Source organism: Theobroma cacao, chromosome 5 (assembly GCF_053813885.1).
Source record: "Theobroma cacao isolate CCN51 chromosome 5, ASM5381388v1, whole genome shotgun sequence".
NCBI classification, from domain to species: domain Eukaryota; kingdom Viridiplantae; phylum Streptophyta; class Magnoliopsida; order Malvales; family Malvaceae; genus Theobroma; species Theobroma cacao.
The window spans coordinates 37,728,498-37,752,494 of NC_142643.1; the positions used below are offsets into that span (position 1 = coordinate 37,728,498).

Sequence of the window (23,997 nt, forward strand, 5' to 3'; positions counted from 1 at the left end):
AGTACTAATATCATTTTTTTTTTTTTTTTGCATTTGAATATATTGATTAGGATTAATACCATGTAGAATTCATGTACTTTGATTAAACGCTTGTTTCAGTTTTTAAATTAACTTGTTGACCCAAAAAAAATCTTATGTTCATGATTGAGCACATTATTTATGTTTGAACATTAAAATAGTAAGATATGGCTTCGATTAAATGGTAGAGAACATTATTGTATTGTAATCTTAAGTACTCTTTCTTTGTTTGATTTCTTTACTCTATATTTTCAAGTTAATCGTAGCAGAACTCCATTCAGCATTGGGCTAAAAAATACAGAAACACTAGTTATCCCATTAGTTAATTGTAACCATGTCATAAGTCTGCAAGCCGAGGTAGATCCTGAAAATGGCCTTAGAAAACTAGGGAGCAAAGATAGAGAGAGTAAAAACAGCTCTGTTCCGCAATCTTCTTTTAAATATTATCATGCAGCACAACCAACCTTATTCTTTGGTTGTGTCTGATCACCTTGGTATTGGACAATGAATATTAGCAGCAATAGCAGTAGCAGCAGCAAGGTGTTAAACACATTACGGCTAAAGAACCCAAAACTTCTGTTACTCGAATCCTGCAACTTGTCTCAGCTGAAAATCATCCATGGTCATATGATAAGAACCCATATCATTTTTGACATCTTCGCTGCCAGTCGTCTTATTTCCCTATGCACTGACCCTTCATTTGGAACAGCCTTATTAGATTACGCTTTCAAGGTCTTTTCCCAAATTGAAACCCCCAATCTGTTCATCTACAACGCCTTGATTAAAGGGTTTTCAGCTTGTCAAAACCCACATCAGTCTTTCCATTTTTACACCCACTTATTACGTGCAAACATTCTTCCTGATAATCTCAGCTTCCCTTTTTTAGTAGATATGTAGGCAAATTTCTTTCATGCTATTAACCCCATGCCATTGTTATCTACTTTGCCCTAAATTTGATAAAAATAACTTCATTTACTCTAATTTTGTTAACTTGATCTACCATTTCTCTTAATTTTAAACTTATTATACATCAATATATCATGAAAATATCCAGATATCTTATGATATAATTTGACCTTAGGTCAACATAACATGACCTTCATGTGGACATACGCAAGTAGAGTTCATAATGAAAGGCTAAATATTCATTTTAAGATCTAGTGTTTGTCAAATTTTTTATTTTTGGATTTGATTTATTATTTTTTTAAAATTAGTATGTAATCCTTTAAATTTTATTTATTTAAAAAAACGACCATAAAAGTTAGTAAACATAGTTAATAAGAGTAATTATTCATATGTGAAAGTGATTCTTAACAAATATAAGTTTGAATCTCTTAATTTTATTAATGGTAATTTACTAGTAATATATGTTTCAAGAAAGCAAAAGATCTTGTCATGCTTAATCATATATGCTTTTGTATACTTACTTTCCTGCCTCCATTTTTTGCATGACATGTAACTGATGGATCCACATTCTTTCTTTCTTCCTTCCTCTTTATCACGTTTAGATAAAAATAAAAAACTAGGTAAAAATTAGTTACGCGGTGGTCCGTATGAGTTTTTGATACATAACAAAATCCAGAGTTTAACAACATCAGGGATCATAGACCCAATATTATCGGTTCTGGGATACATAATCTCCATCTTATTAGAAACGTAAAGAAATAAAGTCCAGGGCATAATATTATTCATAACAAAATCTGCCCCCATGCTGGTCACATTCTTAGGAAGGATGTTTGCACAGGTTTTCCTCATGATGGACGTGCCTCACCACTTGTATTTGCGGCTGCTCCTTGAGGCATCTGCAATCATCCAACAGAACACCAAGTGAGCGGTTTAGAGTATTGGTAGAATTCGAAAGATAAATAACAATCTGTGAATCCATGTCAAGGAGGCCTAAGTTGGGCAGCTGTCCTTAGACCATCTGATATAATGCCCGAAAGCCCCACAGATATGCTAGTAGTTGTGCCCAACCGACTGGAGCATCCAGCAATGAACCTTCCCTCGCATTATGGACGAGGTTATCTTTAATTAAATCATGTAAAACCTTCTATGAGTCATCAGAGGACGTTATTATACTTTTTCTTCCCAAATATATGTACAAGTAGCATATTATGGGCAGAAAAGGAATAACATCACAAATACTTCTTCCTATGTTTATTTCAATGGCAGGAGAAAATTGTTGAATGTTCTAGATTTTCTTAAGAAGCCAAATGCTAGGGAGACTGTTTCTGGGACAAGGGACAGAATAAATTTGCATGAAAAGTTTAAGAATGCTACAGAGGCTTCTTTCCCTGGAACAGTTGATGCACTGACACAGAAAGCAGAGGACTACAATACTTTCTACTTTATTTTGCCTGTCGTAGTCAAAGGATTATCAATGCTGAATTCTTTAAAAAAAACAGCCACAGCCACATTACTTGGAACTACTAATATATGATTGTTCAAAGTAAGCTGCTATACTGTTACGGTAGAAGGGCCCTCAGCTTTGAACCTATGAACTTCATTGATTGACCAAAACTCTGTTAAGAATTGGGATGTTTAAAATGCAGAAACTCAATACAAGTCCCATTGTTTTTGTTGAACAAGGACTTGTTTTGAAGACTAAGCCTGTCAAATATTCTGTTATGCGGCCCATACTTCACTATTTTTGTAACAAGACGGTTTTTTTTAGTGTTTTAGTTGATGTCAGTAATGTATGGCCATGACTGTATTGAGACCTTTAATGCATAGCAGCTTAGTTCTACTGATCTTTATGCTAAAACAACAGTTTTACCATATTATACCAATCCAGAGCAGCTTTGAGAGGGCATATGGCACTTAAGGACTTCCAAAGTTCCAATCATGGCTGTAAGTTGTATATGATCTTTAAATAAATTAAATTGCTTCCAAAATCCAGATTGAAAAGCAAGATATCCATTCAAACAAAAACCGTGTATTGTAATTGACAAGTTTGGTAGTTGTATATATACTGACCTGTGGGCTCTTCGATTAACCGCCATTCAATTTGATTGTAAAGACCGACGCCGGCATTCCCAATGGAAGAGAATGTTGCATTCAGTACATTGAATGGCTTGTACATTGCAAAGCTTCTTGCAGACATTACAAGGAGGGCAATTCCAAATCTTCTTGACAAAAGTGAGCTGGTGTGGGTGAAAAAAGCTTTTCAATGTTCTGCCAAGCTTGATAAATGGGAGATCTCCAAGAATACATCTCGGATGAACAGTATTATCACAGTCATCGCAATAGTAAAACCACTGGTTTGGATATCTTTCTTTTTCACATATATCACAATAAAATTGATCAGTATTTGAACCACCATCATAAGTTAGAGTGAGAGGGTGCTTGTCGTACTCGTACCAAGCTATTTGCGGTAATGTGAGACACCAAAAATCTAAGATAAATTTACAACCCTGCATACATTTGTATCCAAGTGAAGGATTCCCATAAAATCCTTGAATTTTCTTGCTACAAGCACTGCAATTCCCTTCACAGTTATGATCAAGAAAGAGTGGGTGTTCATGACTTGCATGCCTGAAAGGGTCTGACAATAAACTACATTGAATATCAATCTGAAAGCCAAGACATCGTCGTCCTTTTGCACTTGTAACTGAATCCATGGTGATAATGACCGCAAGCATGGCAAGATACAAGGTCTTCGTTCTTCGTGAGGGCGAGCAGGTGCTTGTGACTTGGGTGTCGCTTCTCTGTAGGCAACTCTGCACAATTTCTATGAAGAAAAAATCCGCAGCATTGCTTACAACCATAGAATGGAGTTGAGATAGGCCTCAGACACCCATCACAATTGCTATCATCTTTAACCTCACCACTAAAAGTGAGAATTAAATTGTCATCGTGGAAGCCATGTTTGATCTCTGCTGCAATTACATCTCCCCTGATACAAATTGTTTGAATAACATCAGTGACCAAGTTCATAAATTCTCCCTCAGACCTCCCATCTTCATGTTTTGGATCCCAAATGCTTTTATCAGTTGCACAATTCACATGTGTAACATAATTGCAATCAGATGCGGGACAATAATAACTTCCATATCCTGTATTCACTTCTTTGTGACAAATTTTACACTCACACTTTTTAAATTGATTTCCTATAAAAGAATAGGAATGAGAAAGCGGATGATGATGTCGCATTATTCTGATGGTGCATGGTAATGAAATGCAATTCTTGTGAACAATAAAGTTGCATTTAGTACGCAAATAGGGAGTGCGATCGCCATCAGTGCCACAAAAATCGCAAATGAACGACATTGGTCTTGATAGAAGAGTCCATGGGTGGTCATGATTTGCAGCTTTAATTACAGGCAATGATGAGACATCGTCAAGCGTAAGGCCGAACTCGCAAATGTGGCAATAGTAAACAAATCCCTTCCACTGAATTTTGCACAAATAGCAAAAACAACTCTCGGAATGAATAGGTGGATTTTGCAAGAGAATGAGGGGATGTCTACGATCATGAAAGAGATAAATCTCACGAGGAATAAATTTTTGCCACAGTTTTTGCCAACTTTTTGACCAAGTTTTGATGATGGACATGCTACGTATGATAAACGTCCACTAATGAACATATTCAAGAATTCTACTCGGCTTCTTTCCTTGGAACTATCGAGCAACAGTCGCTGAAAGCAGGGCAGAGAAAGGCATAGCAGAAAAAAACTTGTCATTCTGGGATCCAATGTTTGATTCCAAGCTGGGGCAGACAAAAAATATTATCAGTCTGGGATCTGGGATCCAATGTCTGATTCCAAGTTGGGGTTATCAAGTTTCCTTAGAATGGCAGGATCCAAAGCAATTAACGTTGGCATTGTTGTACTTGTGTTCTCTCTTACAAAACTAATGCCATTGCTCTCTACCATTCTTTCTATTTTCTTTGGTTTGTCATAGCCAACGCTTGTCAACACTATATCTGATATATAAACTACAGCTACGCGCCTGCAACCAAATTACAGGGAAACTGTTACGTGTACAAAGCAAGCTGCTAAGCGCTAAGCGAATCATAGCTTTCACGTATATAAAACGTCATTGGGCGGTGGGCAATCCAGTGCTGAAGGGCTGGTGATCTCATTAGTGGTCACGATCACGAGGGCAAGTTTATTGAGAGGGACAATTCTTAAAATTTTATTAAAGGTGTTGGAGTATTTAAAAAAGAAAGTTAATATTAAGAGTTTTCATTTATTGTTTTAAAAAATAAAAATACGGTACAAAAAATTCAAGAAAAAAAAGTAAAAATAAAAGATTTAATCCAAAACTTAGAATTTGATTATATAAGATTGATTCAAGTATGTAATTACATCTATAAAAAAAGATTGACAGTACTTTTTTTATCGATACGGTTGGATTCTTAGATTTACATGTTGCAAATTTATTTTTTTGCTTTATTTTTGTTTGTATTTCCTCTAATATGATTTTGAGTATAATTAGTTTAAAATTTCTGGATGTGATTTCTTTTTCTTTAAAGAAATCAAGAAAATGCTTGGGGCTTGAAATTGGTGAACGGAAGGTATGCTTGTACCCCTGTATATGTTTATGTCCTCTTAGAGGTTAGAAGTTGAGCCATCTCATGTACACAAAGAAGTTTCTTGTTGGATAAGATTCTTGCATTAGGTAGTAGCTCTACGAAACTTAGAAGCATCTTGTTTGAGTAAGGTATTAATTAAGGAATAATTGGGTCCTTACCTTTGGAATATAATTCTTTACTTTCATTCAAAGAAACGAGGATTAAGGAGTAAAAGGAACCTATGTATCATTGTGGGAATTTGTCGTTGCATCTGTGTATGTTTATGTCCTCCCAAAGGTTAAAAGTTAAGCCATCTCCTTTACTTAAACAAGCTCCTTTTTCGGATAATTTTGTACATTTAGGTCTTTGGAATATAATTCTTTACTATTGATATCAAATATCTCACCAAAACTTTCAAAATAATCAAACTCCAGAGGCATTGTCACAGGGCCACATTTTCAATTTAAAAAACATGTTTAATAAGTGGAGGAAGATCCTTATTTGTAACCCCAAACACCTTAGAGGGAGGAAAGCAAGGTGGTTGACAATGACAAGGGCGTCATCGGATTGAGTGGGACAGAATGTCACATCTAGCCTTCGAAGGAAGTAGGTAGGGTGTTTCAATCCTACATGGGGCAAGTAAGGAAGTTTTTGGGAAGTTTATCAGTGGTAGTGTTGCCAATCTCATGAGGTTAGCCTTTTCGGAGAAGGTAATAGTCTCGTAACAAAATAGTATTAGAGCAAATCAAATTTCACAAATGTGATACCTCTTATGAGATATTAAAGTCGAACCAAACTCAGACTAATGTAAGGGTCTCTCTCTTTTATAGGTAAAGAGTCAATGTAATAAAGACATTTTATAGTTAGGTTGGATCTTATATCAGTAAGAGATGAGGTAAGTCTTAAATCTTTTTTTCAAATGATTTTCCTTATACCCATTATGTCATTATCATGTTCTAACTACTTACATCATGTTTCAAGAACCCATTTGCTTGGTGTGAATGCATGCATGTCGTATAAAAGAGTTACCATGTAAAAATTCATTTTATACTTTATAGAGAGAGAAAATTTGTGTAACGAGTGATTTGTTGTGGTAGTCACTGTAACTTCATCTAGATGATTATTGCGCGAAGGATGATTAATTCTAGAATTGGTCTATATTGTAGATAATTAAGTACTTGTTGTTACGTGTATTGCACTTGAATATTTAGTTTTTAATAACAATATATATAAATATAAATATTTTTAAAGTATAAAGTTTGAAAAATATATAATTCAAATTTTGTAATATTTCTCTATAAATTAAGAAAAACATTTTTATGAAAATAATTCAATCCAATTTGATTTCTTTTTTACAACTTGGATAAATATTATTAATATTTATAATGACAATTTAAAAATAAGATTGGATTTCATTTTATTTATTAACTGTTCCTACTTCTTAATTTAAATTTCATTCCTCGTACAATACTAATGCATATTGTTGGGATGCCTCGGGATAATGAAATTTCAGAAAAATGAAAAACTAACGCAACGAAAAAAAAACCTAAGAACAAGGACAGTTCAATAAATTCAAAAGTTTATAACGAAATATTCAAATGAGGTTTTTTTTATTGAAATTAAAAAATGATTATAAAAAGCATAGTTCATCTATCCTAGTTTTTACTATAGTAAGAATTCTAGTTAATACTTTTTTCCAATACTCTTCATCTCTTTTTATTTGTTCTTGAACACTTTTATCAATTGTTTTATTTTTCAATAATCTCATTTCTAAATCAATCCAAAAACTTATATTAGTAATATGCTCGTTACTCATTTCATGATGCTTAAACTTAGCACTAAGGTTTCTCCAATCTATGGTGTCAACATTTACTAGTCTACTTGTACTAGAAGCCAAATTAAACAATTTGCAAAAACAAAAAAAAAAAACAAAATACTCTATCTAAGTCTTTTGAATAAACTAGCCATTTCCTTTCATGTGTCTCCCCATTTGCCAACTTTTGAATATAGTATGTAGTAAAAAATATCTTGAAAATTCATATTTAGGAAAATCTAAATCATTAACTTTAATTAGACCTTTTTCTACTAACAAATCTCTTAAATTTGTATTGATATTTATCCATTGACTTGGATCATAAATCTTTTTAGGTGTAGACACCTATTTCAAAAAATAAGAAATAAATAAAAAAATAAAAAATAAAAATGATGAATGAACAGGAAGGGTCTGAGCGTGTGCTCAACCCCTTCTCCAGTCCATCATTACAGGGCATTAATGCCCTGAAAGGTAGCCGAATTTGGGGAGGAGTGGTCACCTCTGGCAACCAACCCCTCCTGTTTGCCAAAGCCTTGTGAAATCATGCTTAGAAGAGCATGATTTCACTCTGGATTGTCCAAATTTTTGGACAATCCAGTTCTTAAAAGGAGGGGTTTCAAGCCGATGCAAAAGAGGAGGGGAGGATTCAAAAAAAAAAAAGCAGAAAGGTTTCAAAAAAGATATCCCTAGCAACCCACAAAATCAAAAATCCCTAGGCAGCCAAAAAATCATAGAGAAAGCAATCAAAGAAAAAAACCCAAAAATCTTTAGCAACAAACAGCAACAAAAAAACCTAGCCACAAATGCCATCAAACACTCTAGTTTAGCAGCAAGCAATCAACCACAGAATAGTCAAAAAATCAATCAAAAAAATATGCAAAAAAAATAAGAGAAGTAGGAGGAGATTTTTGGGGCATGGGTTTTGATTTTTAGGTGGAGATCTGGATTTTTAGGAGGGATTTTGGGTAACTAGTGGAGTGTTTTAGTTGGATGGTTCAAATCTAGTGAGAGGGACTTACTGGTGCAGCCGATAGAGGTGTTGAAGCCTTGGGATTTTGCTGCTGGCGAAGGGAAGAAAAGGGAGAGACAGGCCGAATGACGGTAGATAGGGAGAGAGGGAGCTACCGACGCAGGGAAGAGAGGGGAGAGATAAGCCGAGCGACGACAGAGAGGGAAGAGAGTGAGCAGCTGGCGATTAGAGAGAGAAACAAAAGAGAGAAAATGGAGAAATATGAGAAAAAGAGGATTTTATAGTTAGGGTTTAGAGGGCTCAAAACTACATCATTTTGTAACCCACCAATAAACCTTTCTTAATCCTTCCAAACGGCGCCGTTTTGGCGCACAAAGGGTAGCTGAAGCAAGGCACTAAACGGTGCACTTTAATTGGAAGAGAAGTGGGCTTCTGGAGCTGTTGTGGGCATCCGTGGGTTCAGTTTTGGCTAGTCCAAGCCCGACTTTGGTATGTTTTGGGCTTTACAGCTATTAGGTTTAAATCTTTGATGTCTATTTTGAATTATTTTTAATTTTGTTTTATTTATTTACTTATTTTAGTTATGTTAGAAAAAATAAAATTAAAATTTTATATACAAGAAATGGGATAAGGTGAAAAAAATACAATAATATATTTAATTATGTAATGAATAATAGCAAACTTAGGTAAAAGAAAAAGGGAGGGTTATTTGATTATAAAAATAGATCCAAGACTAAGAATATGTAGAAATATAAAATGAACTGAAGAATATAAATAATTATGCTAATAGTATAAGCATGAAAAATGTTTTAAATATTTTTGGTCATAAAATTTTGGGACTTAAAAGAATATATATATATTTATAAAAATATGAGAAGTTAGGTAAGTTGAAACATACACGTAAATAGGGAATATATGTTTAGATAAAACATAGTTATAGTAATTGATTTAGTTGAGTTTTTTTTTAAATAATAATAATAATTAAAAAATAAATAATAATAATAATATAGCTTTATATAAAATAGAAAAAGGAATACAAATAAGGAGAAAGCGAAAATAGGATAAGGTAAAAAAGAATATTATTATTAATAAAATAATTGATTAATTGAATACCGATGATGGGATGTCCATTCGGAGCGCGAGAAGTCACAATTTTGAGAAAACTTTCCTAAGTTAGGGGTTTCGATTAAGACTCCACCAGTACGATGGGAGGGTCTTAATTTGAAATTCCAATGTTCCTAATTTTAAATAAAATAAAAAAACTATATATTCAATCACCAATTAATCAAAATATACAAAACAAAATAAATAGGAAATTAGCAATAATAATAAATTCGTTAATCATAATACAAAAGTGGAAAATACATATTCAAAAAATAACAAATTACGGATAATAAAAAAAATAATACTTGGTCTAAAAATTTGATTTTTGAGTTTCGTACAATAAATAAGTATCTATATAGTTAAATATATATCAACATAGAAATGGTTATACAAAAAAATCAATAAACGTAAATTATTTGTTTATAATAAACACATGCAAAGAAGAAGTAGTGAATTTCATGAGAAATAGGAAACGAACATAGAGCCTACGAGTGCATCACGTATCATGGTCGCATTGTTAAATGTCATGGCATATAGATATATTCTGTATACGGGTCTAAACCCCGACGATGGGACTTTCTGAGAAAGCTCGCGAAGGCGAGTTTTATCGTTAAACTCCCTAGGTGAAAAGATACCTCCAAACTCCACCAGTACGATGAGAGGGTCCAGAGAAATATCTTTAATAAAAGGCTTTTACTCGCATTAGGATTTGCATTCATGAAAACATTATTTTTTTTACTCGCAAACGATTATCCTGATGATGGGATTTACCTTGTAAGCTTGCGAAGGCGAGTTTCTAAGGTATTTCTCTAGGTGAGAGAATATTCTCGGATCCTACCAATATGATGGGCGGATTCGGAAAGTACGCTCAATTAAAGGTTTTCGTTTGGCATTATCTTTACTTTATGCCATACATTTCATGATTGCATCATGTATGCGCGAAACCCCGTAAAACATTTTGACTTGATTAATGGAATAAAAGATAAATTAAATAAATAACAATTAAGGAAACATAAGAATAAAATTAATAGGCTAGGATAATATATGATCAAATGGTACCGTTCGTCGAACGGGCGTCACGGAGGTGCTAACCTTTCCCTGTGCGTAACAGTACTCCTGAACCCAACTCTAAAAAATACGTAGACCGGTTTATCGCTCTTTTGACGATTTCTAAGTCAATTTAGGATTTCGTCGAATAAAACAAACTTATTAGGTGACCAATCACACTTAGAAAAAAAGATTGGTAGTGACTCCCAAATTTCACCAACGTTTAGCGGTCGGGTTCCAGACCCGCACGTTACGACATTAGGAATGCAATCATTTAAATTAATAAGTTGATCCTTTTCATCATGATTTCTATGATCATTTTGAATCCCTTTATTAACTTCTTGTTCTAGTATTTCATCATCGTCTAACTCTCTAAGATTATTAACTTGTTCGTTTAAGGAACATTCATTAATAATTTCTGATTCATTATTTTTATTACTCATAAAAAATTTATCATGTACTCCTTTTTGAGATTGTATTAAACTTTCAACTCTTCTTTTTTTTAAGCTTTGAATAACTAGATTTATATTTTCAATTTGACATATTCAAATATTTATTATGAGGTACAAAAATATTTAGCTATTACAATTATCTTATATTTTTTAAATGGTTAATATCAAAATCAACAATCAAAATTTCTAATTCAAATAAATCAACTATCACATAAAATAAAAATCATGTAACAATATAATATAAATTCTAAATTAAAGTAAAAAAATCTGTAAAGATTAGACTAATAGTATCTAATTGTTGAATATTTATTGTAAACAGTAAATAAAGGTCACAACTTTATAAAGATAATAACAAAACAGACTTCTTGTGTATTTTTTAGAGAAAAATTGAAGTTAAAGGAAGAAATAAGTTGGTTCTATATATAGGAAAAAAATAGCTATTGGAAATCATTAAATACGTTGATTGGAAATAGAAGAAATAAGTGAGAAAAAAATAGCTATTGAAGATTATTAAATACATATCACCATTAGTTGATTGAAAATAAGAAAAATATTTGAGAATTAATAGCTTTCTGAAAATTAAGAAGTGATAGAAAATTGAAATTTATTAGGCACATAATTAGGAAAGTGAGAGAATAAGATAATTATTTTTTACTTTTATATTTTTTTAATTTTTATATATTTTTAATATATTTAGATATATTAAAATTATAAAACCTCCCCAAAGTTGGGGCCTCTCGAAATTGGAGATTTAAAGCCCTTGCTTGGGTGGCTTTACCCAAAAGCCGGCCCTACTCGAGAACCTAAATCAAGGATCACCATAGAGCACCATGGCCAGTTAGCAAACAAATGCATAAAAGGAGATAGTTTTACCTTAGCCCGTAGGATGTACAAATCCATAAAATGGTGTAAAGATTCTTCTCTACCCAAATGCACACCAAGGCCGGATTGTCGCAAACCAATGCTAACCAACCAAAATTCTCCAATGTAGTCCACACGATTACTATGAATTAGAACCTTCTTCAAGAAATTGGGGTTGTTCGTGACTAGACTTTAAGCTAGCAAGGGTGTTTTAAAAAACTCAAGTGTTTTTCCATTTCTTTCTCTCTTGGCTGAACTTAGGAGGGGAGAACTTTTCTTTCTTCCTTTGCAATGTGTGGCTTGGGCAAGACTAGGAGGAGAAGCACACTAATTTTGGTCTAAAACAATAAATTAGGGTGAATACTTAAATAACTTTTAGTTATCACTATATAACTTTAAGTATTTTAGTATTTGACCACATGACTTAATTAAACATTTTAATTAAGTCAAATAAAAGTTCATAACCTCTATTCAATTAAATCCTATTTAATTGTAAAACTCCATTTCAATCTTATCATAGTGTTCTTATGTATATGACCCATTAGACTCCTAACAAGTTGACAATAGACTTGAATTATAATCCTAATAAATTAGAATTAAATGAATCATATTCATTATCAATTTCTAATTGATTAATTCAATTCCATGAATCAAGATTAACATCTAGTAATGTATTGTGGCCACCCAAATGTTAGAAAGTTAACATGGTTTGACTAACTTTTTAGTGTACAATCTATCGATATAATTCACTCCCTCATCATATATATTAGAGATGATAAGAGTATGGTATAGTGTCTACTTTTATCTATCTTCGTGTTTGTTCTTGCAATTAGATCATTAGCTTTATAGAGACTCATAAAACGTTTTTCATAATCTCTAAGTCACTTTAGTCAAAGACTTCAATAAGTTAATATCAACCAAGAATAATTAGTATATGTCCCCTAAATTACTTGAGATGATGATTCTTATCTTGACCACTCATTTGCCTTCACATGGTTCATGCTATACCAAACAACATCTTGCTTGGGCATCCTTAGTAGGACCGTAAGAATGAAATCAACGTATAGCCCTCTACATGTAAGATAAGCTGATATCTCAAGTTTAAGAAGTGCTTACGCGACTGAAACATGAGAAGTATTGTATGAACACTTGAGTGAGATACTAAATACACTTCTTATGTCGAGTCATGTTCAGTGAATCTACTCTCCAAGGCAAGCACTTATATGTTAGTTTCAAATATCCTTATACTTCAACCTATGAGATTGGTTACTTACTTCACATGTGAAGAACATAGTGCTGATCTTCGAGAATTATCGATGCTCTGTCTCGATAATATAATGATCAGGAACTTTTTAATAACAATGCTTTGATGCATAAGAATCTCATAATTGTATCTCTACACAATTCCTTTGTAAGCTATACATAGTTCATTGTGCTTTAGCTACATAAACAATAAATAGTGATTAAACTATAAACTCATGAATAAAGAACTATCTTTATGTTATTATAAATAACAAAATATTTTATATGAATATCTCATATTGTAGTTTTCCACATAATCAAAGATTGGCTTATAGAGCTTATACTAACATATATAACTAGGATAAATTACTCTTACCTCTTTACAATTTGACGATACACCCATTAGTATTGGAAATAGACACTTTGTCCCAAAATAATATGTCATTGGACGTATAAATCTTGTTGTTAGTCCACGCTTAATTAAAAAAAAGCATATATGTAAACACAAATTGTAGCAACCTTCACTTCACTTTTTTTTGAAAAAAAAAAGTGTAAAAGCCAAGCAAATTGATTTAAGGTCTTGATGTTTAACATAATGGTATGCAAAGAAAAAAAATTGATAAGCTTGAAACATCAATTCACTTATATTGTTAGATAATTTGTAAATTACCACAGTAAGTAAGCCTAAAATATGTACTTCAATATATATTGAAAAAATAGATAAAAGTTTATTAATATTTAATTTAATAAGAACATTTTTAATAGAGGAAAGTTTATTCTAATAATAACTCCAATGTTAATAAACAAAAATTAATCAATATTTTAATTTAATAAGAAAACTATTAATTAAAAAGAAATAATTAATATAATAAAATATCATGATATATATGCCGTTCACTATATATTCATCTTTTACAGTTTGTGCTTTTGTACATACTAATAGTAAAGATAAAAATATTATGGATGACAGCCTGCAAAGATCAAGGAACACATGATAGGTAGATCTCGTTTAATTAAATTCAATGTGTGCATACTAATTAATTTATTAATTTGCAACATTAAGAATCAATTCTACCACCGTCGCCATTGAATTCTCGGGATTGGAATATATTCCAGTGATAGCAAGTTGTAGATGCTAGATTTTGGTTAATAATGTTAATCTAAAGAATTACGTTACAATATAATGTTGTACAAAGAACAACCAGAACAAGTGAAGTGCTACTTCATGCAGAATAAGTAAAACAAGTGAAACACTACTTCACGCAGAACAACTAGAACAAGTGAAGTGCTACTTAACGCAGAATAACTAGAATAAATAGAACATTACTCCATATGGAACAATTAATGCAAGTAGAACAACTATTTCGAATAGAGTAACCACTTCACTTGAATGACAGTGAAAGTAATTCGGAATAAGTGGTAGGGTTCATGGGTTACTTTTATCTTGGGATGTTTCAGAGAGTTTGGTTTGGTGGCTCAGATATGGAGGTAGTTAAGAGGTCTTCCTCTTAACCCTTTTCTGAAGTACAAGTATTTCACCCTCTTACCTTGTTCTCGTATACTTATTCATGTACAGCTTATTCTCTTGTACCTATTTTCGTATAGCGTTTTCTCTTGTACCTATTCTCATACAGTTTCTTCTCTTGTACCTATTCTTGTACATCTCTTTTTTATTACCTTTACTTGAGAACAAGTCTTACTATATCTAATTACAGTAACAGTTACTTACATTAATATTCTTTATAATAATGTCATTCATTAGGCGCATTAAAGCCTATTCTTATGTAACCGTCACTTTTAGCACTATATATGGAGCCTCACAATTCATTTGGAAGGACTCTTCTCTTCCCCTCCAAGCTAACACATTCTCAACTTGAGAGCTTCTCTCTCTAATTATCTTGTACTATCTAAGTCTCTTTAAGTCTCTTCTTATTGTCTTTCACCAGCCACAGCACTTAGTACTTCAAGAACTGCTTCAATCTTCCTCTCTACCGCCTCTAGCAGATTCTTTTACTTGTTTGCAACGCTTCCTCTCCCTATCACAAGAACCCCCTTTACACAAGTCATTAGTTCAAGACAAAGAGGAAGATTCAATTGCTTTGGAGTTAGAGGAATTACATAGAAAATCCTGCAAAACGGATGATTCAACTGCTTTTGAGTTGGAAGAATTAGAAGGGAGAAGATCTAACATCATAAATAAGTAAAGGGTCATGCTGAAAAAGAAAAGATTACAAGACATAAGGTATGTGAGAATTGTTAAATTTTAAAGTGATTATTCAATTTTCATTTTGATATGAGACCTGCTTTGTATTTTTATTAATATAATCTTTTCTTATAACTAGAAAGAGATGTTCTTAGTTGGACAGTTTTAGCAGATATGTACGCAAAATTCTTTCATGCTATATATTAATTAACCTCATGGCATTGTAACTTACCCGAAATTACATAAACATAATTTCATTTACTCTAATTTTCAATTTATCTGTTAACTAGATCTACCATTTCTCTTAATTTTTTTAAACGTATTATACATCAATAGATCATGAAATATCACTATATCTTACAATATATTATGACCTTTGATTAATATATCTTGACCTTTATGTGGAGATACCCAAGTAGGGTATAACGAAAGGCTAAACACTCAATTTAAGATATAATGTTTTTTAAATATTTAATTTTAGGATTTGATTTATTATTTTGTTCAAATTATATGACATCTTTTGAATTTTATTTCTTTAAAAAAATCGACCATAAAAATTAGTAAATATAGTTAATAAGACAAATTATTGATATGTGAAAGTAATTCTTATCAAATATAAATTTAAATCTCTTAATTTTATTAACGAAAATTTACTGTTTGTTTTAAAAAAATGTTCTTATGCTTAATCATCTATGCTTTTGGATACTTAATTGCAATATTAGCACATTTAGATATAGAAATAACAAAAAAAAAAACTCCATAAGAAATCACTTATGTGGCGGTCCTTGTGAGTTCTTGATACATAACATAATGCAGGGTTCATAGACCCAATATTATAAATTATGGGATACACAACCTCCATCTTATTAAAAGCTTAAAGAAATAAAGTCCATTTACATAACATGTTGGTCACATTCTTAGGAAGGATTTGAACAGGTATTCCTCATGATAGACGTGCCTCAGCACTTGTACCCTGCAATCATCCAACAAAACCCCAAGTCAGAGGTTTAGAGTATTGGTAGAATTCAAAAGATGAATACCCATCTGTGAATCCATTTCAAGGAGGATGCTAGGAAAGCCTAAGCTGGCTTGGGCAGCTGTCATTAGACCATCTCTAATGCCCCAAAACACCACATATATGCTAGTAGTTATGCCTAACCTCCTTGTATTATTCTTACACGGATGAAAATAGTCACTACCCTTGCTTCAGGCTTCCAGAAAAGTATGAATTTTCTTAAAACAATTTTGACATTAATTAATTTCAGAATGTTTTACTTCAATTCTTTTGCATAACAATTCTTTCTACTTTATTTGGTCTGTCATAGTAGTCAATGATTACCAATGCTAAATTCCTTTGAAAAAAACAGCCGCAGCCACATTAATTACTTGAAACTGCTAATATTTAAAGCAAGCTATTAAACTGTTATGGTGGAAAGGCCCTCAGCCTTGAACCTTTGAACTTCATTGATTTGACCAAAACTCGGCTAAGCATTGGGTTGTTTAAAATACAGAAACTCAATACAATTCCCATTGTTTTATCATATTAATGAGACATGGTAGATCCCTTTAACGATTACTATACTTAACAAGCCCAGAGCTATTTTCTCAACGGCTTAAACTATATACTATCAACAAGAATATTATATCAATCTAGAGCAGCTTTGAGAGGACATATACCAACTTAAAGGACTTCCTATATCATGCCTGTAAGTTGTCTTTGATCTTAAAATATAATTAATTGCTTCTAAAAACTATATTGAAAAGCAAGATATATATACAAACAAAAACGGTGAATTGTAATTGACAAGTTTTGTTTTTGTAGATATACTGACCCGTGAGCTCTTCGATCAAACGCATTCAATATCTGGTAAAGACCAACGGCATTTCCAATGGGAGATTAAGTTGCATTCTGTACATTGAATGGCTTGTCCATTGCAAAGCTTGTTGCAGACATTACATCGAGGGCAATTCCAAATCTTCTTGACAAAAGTGAGCCGGTGTGGGTGATTATAGCCGCCCCAACGGTCTCCTCCGCATGTTCTGCCAGGCTTGATAAATGGGAGATCCCCAAGACCACATTCCAGATGAGCAGTATTATCACAGTCAGCACAACAGTAAAACCAGCGGTTTGGATCTCTTTCTTCCTCACATATATCACAATAAAATTGATCAGGATCTAAACCACCATCATAAGTTAGAGTGAGAGGGTGGTCGTCGTACTTGTACCAAGCTATTTGCGGTAGTGTGAGACACCAAAAATCTAAGACAAATTTACAACCCTCGATACATTTGTAAGCAAGTGAAGGCATCCAACAAGATACTTGAATTTCGTTGCCACAAGCACTGCAATTCCCTTGACAGTTATGATCAAGAAAGAGTGGATGTTCATGACTTGGGTGCCTGAAAGTTTCTGACAATAAACTGCATTGAATATCAATCTGAAAGTCACAAGATAGTTTGTTGCACATGTAACTAAATCCATGGTGATGGCGATGGCAAGCATAGCAATAATCAAAGTTATTCTTCGTGAGGGCGAGCAAGTGCTTGTGACTCGGGTGTCGCGTCTCTCTAGGCAACTCAGCACAATTTCTATGAAGAAAAAATCTGCACTGCTCACAACCATAGAATGGAGTTGACATAGGCCTCATACACCCATCACAATTGCTATCATCTTTAATCTCACTGCAAAAAGTGAGAATTAAATTATGATGGTGGTAGGCATGTTTGATCTCTGTTGCTATTACGTCTCCTCTTAGACACATTGTTTGAATAACATCGGTGATCCAGTTCATAGATTCTCCATTCGACCTCTCATCTTCATTTTCTGGATCCCAAATACTTTCATCAGTTGCACAATTTACATGTGCAATATAATTGCAATTAGAAGCAGAACAATAATAACTTCCATATCCTGTATTCACTTCTTTGTAACAAATTTTGCACTCACACTTTTCAGATTGATTTTCTGGAAGAGAATAGGAATGCGAAAGCGGGTGATGATGTCGCATTATTGTGATGGTGGATGGCAATGAAATGCAATTCTTGTGAACAATAAAGTTGCATGTAGTACACAAATAAGGAGTGCGATCGCCCTCAGTGCCACAAAAATCGCAAATGAATGACATTGGTCTTGATAAAAGAGACCATGGGTGGTCATGACTTGCAGCTGTTATTACAGGCAATGATGAGACATCTTCAAGTGTGAGGCTAAACTCGCAAATGTAGCAATAGTAAACAAATCCCTTCCATTGAATTTTACACAAATAGCAAGAACAACTCTTCGAATGAATAGGTGGTTTTTGCAAGAGAACAAGGGGATGTCTACGATCGTGGAAGAGATAAATCTCAAGGGGTAGTTCTGCACATTTCTTATGAAGGTAAACGTCCCTGCAACTCATACATTTGTAAGTTGGGCTTGATGATAATTCTTTCTTACATCCCAAGCAATAAACTTGACTCTTGTAACACTTTTCAATGAGGATCAATGGATGCTCGTGCCAAGGGTGTTCTAGTTTATCAAAGTTTCCAGCAATGGAGGCACAGTTAATGTCCAGATCGAAATTACAAGAAGCACAATGATAAACCAATCCCGAAAAACTCCCGTGACAAAAATCGCAACGGTACTTACCCGAATAAGGCGATTTTGGTAGAAGAATAAGAGGGTGTGGAGGGTGGAAGGGATGGCTTATCTCCGGGGATAACTCTAACTCGGCACATGTCTTGTGAAGATAAAACTTGCAACCGCTGCAGCAGCAGTAGCATGGACTCTCTACTCGTTCCTCACACGCGAAGCAACGAGCTCCTCCTTCTTCACTTGCACAACTCCACTCCTGGATGAACACCAGCGGATGGTCGTGGCTAAAATGTTTAAGATCCATCTCTCCTTACAAAATGGACCTAACAATCATCTCGGAGAGGGTAAAGTTTTTTTAAAGAAAGAATAGTACTGCTGCAATTGTCCACTGTGTGGACCCTCTGCTACTGCCCTAGTGTCTATTAAGTGTTTGAATTTATTTTTCAGTAATGACAAATTTTGCTGACTTTTTGACCAAGTTTTGAAGATAGATACAAAGGATCCAGCTACTTCAGATAAAAAAAAATGGACTTTGTGAGTTGGAAAGGTCTAGCCTTCATGCTTACTAGAAAGAACAAACAAGGAAAACAAAAGAAAAACAAACAAACAGTGGGTTAGTAAGATCCAATAATTTGGTAACCTTCCTGTTCTTTTCGCTGTTAGCAAGTACTGATACTATTTTTCTAATTACCATTTTTTTTTACATGTGATTATATTGATTAGAATTTATAGCATGTAGAATTCATGTATTTTGATTAGACGCTCGTTTTAGTCTTTAAATTAACTTGTTGACTCAAAAAAAGCCTTATGTTCATGGTTGATCACATTATTTATGTTTGAACATTAAAATAGTATAAGATATGGCTTGGATTAAATCATAGATAACGTTATTGTAATGTAATCTTAAGTAGTCTTTCTTTGTTTGATTTCTTTACTTTATATTTTCAAGTTAATCGTAGCAGAACTCCATTCAGCATTGGGCTAAAAAATACAGAAACACTAGTTATCCCATTAGTTAATCGTAAGCATGTCATAAGTCTGCAAGCCGAGGTAGATCCTGAAAATGGCTTTAGAAAACGAGGGGGCAAAGATTGAGAGAGTAAAAACAGCTCTGTTCCGCAATCTTCTTTTAAATATTATCATGCAGCACAAACCAACCTTATTCTTTGGTTGTGTCTGATCACCTTGGTATTGGACAATGAATATTAGCAGCAATAGCAGCAGCAGCAGCAAGGTGTTAAACACATTAAGGCTAAAGAACCCAAAACTTCTGTTACTAGTATCCTGCAAGAACTTGTCTCAGCTGAAAATCATCCATGGTCATATGATAAGAACCCATATCATTTTTGACATCTTCGCTGCTAGTCGTCTTATTTCCCTATGCACTGACCCTTCATTTGGAACAGCCTTATTAGATTACGCTTTCAAGGTCTTTTCCCAAATTGAAACCCCCAATCTGTTCATCTACAACGCCTTGATTAAAGGGTTTTCAGCTTGTCAAAACCCACATCAATCTTTCCATTTTTACACCCAATTATTACGTGCAAACATTCTTCCTGATAATCTCAGCTTCCCATTTTTAGTCAGGGCATGTGCTCAGTTAGAGTCCCTTGATATGGGAATTCAAGCCCACGGACAAATAATAAAGCATGGCTTCCAAAGCAATGTTTATGTACAGAATTCTTTAGTTCACATGTATTCTACATGTGGGGATATAAAGTCAGCAAATGCAATTTTTCAACGAATGACTTGTTTAAATGTGGTTTCTTGGACTTCAATGATAGCTGGATTTAATAAAGTTGGGGATGTCGCGATGGCGCGTAAGTTGTTTGATACAATGCCGGAGAAGAACTTGGTTACTTGGAGTATAATGATTAGTGGATATGCCAAGAACAGTTATTTTGAGAAGGCTGTTGAATTGTTTCAGGTTCTTCAGGAAGAAGGGGTTAAAGCTAATGAGACGGTTATGGTTAGTGTGATTTCTTCTTGTGCTCATTTAGGTGCTATTGAATTAGGTGAAAAAGCTCATGAATACATTTTTAGGAACAATTTGAGTTTGAATGTGATTCTTGGGACAGCTTTAGTAGATATGTATGCAAGATGTGGGAGTATTGAAAAAGCTATTGGGGTTTTCGAGGAACTACCAGAAAGAGATGTTCTTAGCTGGACAACTCTTATTGCTGGATTGGCAATGCATGGTTATGCAGAGAGGGCACTCTGGGTCTTTTCAGAGATGGTTAAGTCAGGGTTAAGGCCAAGAGACATTTCGTTTACAGCTGTGTTATCTGCTTGTAGTCATGGGGGATTGGTAGGAAAAGGTCTAGAGTTGTTCGAGAGCATGAAAAGAGATTTTGGTATTGAGCCTAGGTTGGAACATTATGGTTGTGTGGTTGATTTGCTAGGTCGAGCAGGGAAGTTAGCAGAAGCTGAGAAGTTTGTGCTTGAAATGCCTGTAAAGCCTAATGCTCCCATTTGGGGGGCACTTCTTGGAGCTTGCCGTATTCATAGAAATGCTGAAATTGCTGAAAGAGTGGGAAAGATCCTGATCCCTCTGCTGCCAGAACATAGTGGCTATTATGTGCTGCTCTCAAACATTTATGCACGCACAAACAGGTGGGAAAATGTTGAAAGTATGAGACAGATGATGAAGGAAAAAGGAGTCAAAAAACCACCCGGTTACAGTTTGATCGAGGTAGACGGGGAAGTCCATAACTTTACAATGGGAGACAAATCGCACCCTGAAATAGACATGATAGAAAGAACATGGGAAGCGATTCTTAAGAAGATAAGACTGGCAGGTTATAGCGGGAATACATCCGATGCATTGTTTGACATTGATGAGGAAGAAAAAGAAAGTGCTCTTTACAGACACAGTGAAAAGCTAGCTATTGCTTTTGGGATTATGAGAACAAAGGCTTCGATGCCAATCCGAATAGTGAAGAACTTGCGGGTATGTGAGGATTGCCACACAGCTACCAAGCTGATTTCCAAGGTTTTTGAGCGTGAGTTGATTGTGAGAGACAGGAACCGGTTCCATCATTTTAGACACGGTACTTGTTCTTGTATGGATTACTGGTGAAAACACACACTATCTTGTGATATGAACTATCTTCCTACTCCCCCTTGAATTTTTTTGTATCTTGCTCTTTTCGACAAAACGAACCCATTCTTTTTAGGAATTTACCAATCAAAGTTTCGAGAAATTTATCATTTATTTAAATGCTGCATTCGCATCCGGTACTTGCTCCAATAGTCTTTCCTTAGCCGGGCCTTGGTTAGCCAGTCTCCCATCGGTCATTGATAGGAACAAGATTCACTCCAAGTCTGTGGTACAACGTCCGGAATATACCGTAAATAACGTATAGCCTGGTAAGATAGGACAAAATGAATAGAGAAGGTGAAGGAGATGCCATAGCAACATACTAGCAGGTCCTACCGGTCAGACTTGACTCGGAATTCAAGGTATTCCAGGCACGTTTCTTTTTCTTCCATTTACTCATTTTCAACTAGTTGCTACCGGAATGATTTGTTTCAATCAATTGAAGCTTTGTCTACTGAGTTACTAATTATGAGTTCCCATTAATAATTGCTTGCAAATTACTGACCCTAATTACTTTGTTTTTTATCCTTCATTTTTAACTTCTTTCACCGCACTAAATAAAATTGCCACGTGGCATCTTAAAATCCATGTCATAATTTTTTATTGTTAAAATGCCCATCTAAATTCCACTTAAGCACTAGTCAATGTCTAAATGCCCCCTCAACATGATTAATGTCATATTAACAAATGAAAAACTCGGACGCTAATATGTTTATTTTTTCGTATCAGAAAAAGACTGAATCTAAAATTTGACCAAAACTTATTCATATGTCAATTATATCATGTGAACATAATATTATTGTGATAAGTTAAGTTGGTACATGAACAGATAAAATTAACCATGTCTCAATTATATCATATGAACATAATATTATCGTGATAAATTAATATGGTACATAAATAAGTAAAATTCAAAAAATTTTACAAAATTCTTGCAAAAACCAATATCTAAAAATGAAATTCATCTTCACAACCTTGTACAAATTGTAGTTTCTCAAGTCAAATTAAAATTAATATTACTAAGTTTGTTTTAATAGCATTAAAAACTAATATGTACATGTGATAAATAACTTTTAATTAAAATTTTATTGCATATTTGAAATACCATTCACCTATGTCATTTTTGGTTATACTGTTTTATGAAACGTTTATCACTTCAAAATCGTCAAGCTATGAAGTCTAATAATTAATAATAATTCTTAATTATAATGATTTTTGTAGTTAAAAAATTATTTAATATTTAAATATATTGAATATAAATTTTATGAAAAATTAATTATATGCACAATAATTACATGGACTAGGATTATCAATTAGTATAATTTTTCATTTTAAGAAAAAAACCGATGATAAAAGTTAGGAAATACAATTAATAGGACTAACTACGGTTATGTGAAAGTAACTCTTAAGAAATACAGATTTGAATCCGTAGTTTTATTAATGTTAATCTACTAATTTATATCTTCAAAGTTTTTAAATGAATAATAATGTTTTTTTTTAATGGCATGGTTTCCAAAACGAATATAAATTAAAACAACTATGCAAATAGTCGTGAGAATAATATATAGGAGGTAGTGAACATTTATAATAGATAGATAGATACTTCTATATCAAGATATAATATTTTTAATGCATAATACTCAAAAAAGTTTATGAAGTATATAAGAAAATTTAAATTAATTTTTATTTTTTATTACATTCAATTAAGTTTTTATATTTTTATTTTGAGTTAAATAAGTTCTTATGATAAATGATTGACTAATTGCTATTAATCAAAATATTCATTATCATTTTATATGCATGTAACGCTGATGTGAATAGTGAAAAATATAATATAGTCACGCCATCATATCACGTCATTATCTATTATGAGGTAGCATTACATGTTAACATCACATGGTAAAAAATGATAAATAGTATTTTGATTAAAGTAATCATTAGTTACATGGGTTTAATTGATTCAAAATAAAAATATAAAAGGTTATTTGACTTAAAATAAAAATGTAAGGGTTTGATTGAATACAATAAAAAATATAAAAATTTATTTAAAATTTTTTGAATAGTTTAATTTTTTTTAAATATTAAGTCTATTTTAAAA

The 23,997-nt window shown here is 33.2% G+C and overlaps 2 protein-coding genes and 1 pseudogene across 2 annotated transcripts; 1 reads left to right on the forward strand and 2 right to left on the reverse strand.

Moving 5' to 3' along the window:
- Positions 1-3,020: 3,020 nt before the first annotated feature.
- LOC148762845 (uncharacterized) lies at positions 3,021-4,572 on the reverse strand (annotated as a pseudogene).
- An 11,412-nt stretch (positions 4,573-15,984) lies between these two features.
- On the reverse strand, positions 15,985-19,264 carry LOC148762846 (uncharacterized). Its single transcript, XM_088806712.1, has 2 exons — positions 17,058-19,264; positions 15,985-16,198 (listed from the first exon to the last, which is right to left on the reverse strand). Exon 1 carries the CDS (start codon positions 19,101-19,103, stop codon positions 17,073-17,075), a length of 2,031 nt encoding a protein of 676 aa, XP_088662838.1. The 5' UTR covers positions 19,104-19,264; the 3' UTR covers positions 15,985-16,198; positions 17,058-17,072.
- A 539-nt stretch (positions 19,265-19,803) lies between these two features.
- On the forward strand, positions 19,804-22,013 carry LOC18599236 (pentatricopeptide repeat-containing protein At5g06540). Its single transcript, XM_007029116.3, has one exon. It carries the CDS (start codon positions 19,998-20,000, stop codon positions 21,876-21,878), a length of 1,881 nt encoding a protein of 626 aa, XP_007029178.3. The 5' UTR covers positions 19,804-19,997; the 3' UTR covers positions 21,879-22,013.
- The last annotated feature ends 1,984 nt before the right edge of the window (positions 22,014-23,997 follow it).

Coding starts and splice junctions, on each gene's coding strand:
- LOC148762846 (XM_088806712.1), bottom strand. CDS start 19,103: ATGGATCTTAAACATTTTAGCCACGACCATCCGCTGGTGTTCATCCAG.
- LOC18599236 (XM_007029116.3), top strand. CDS start 19,998: ATGAATATTAGCAGCAATAGCAGCAGCAGCAGCAAGGTGTTAAACACA.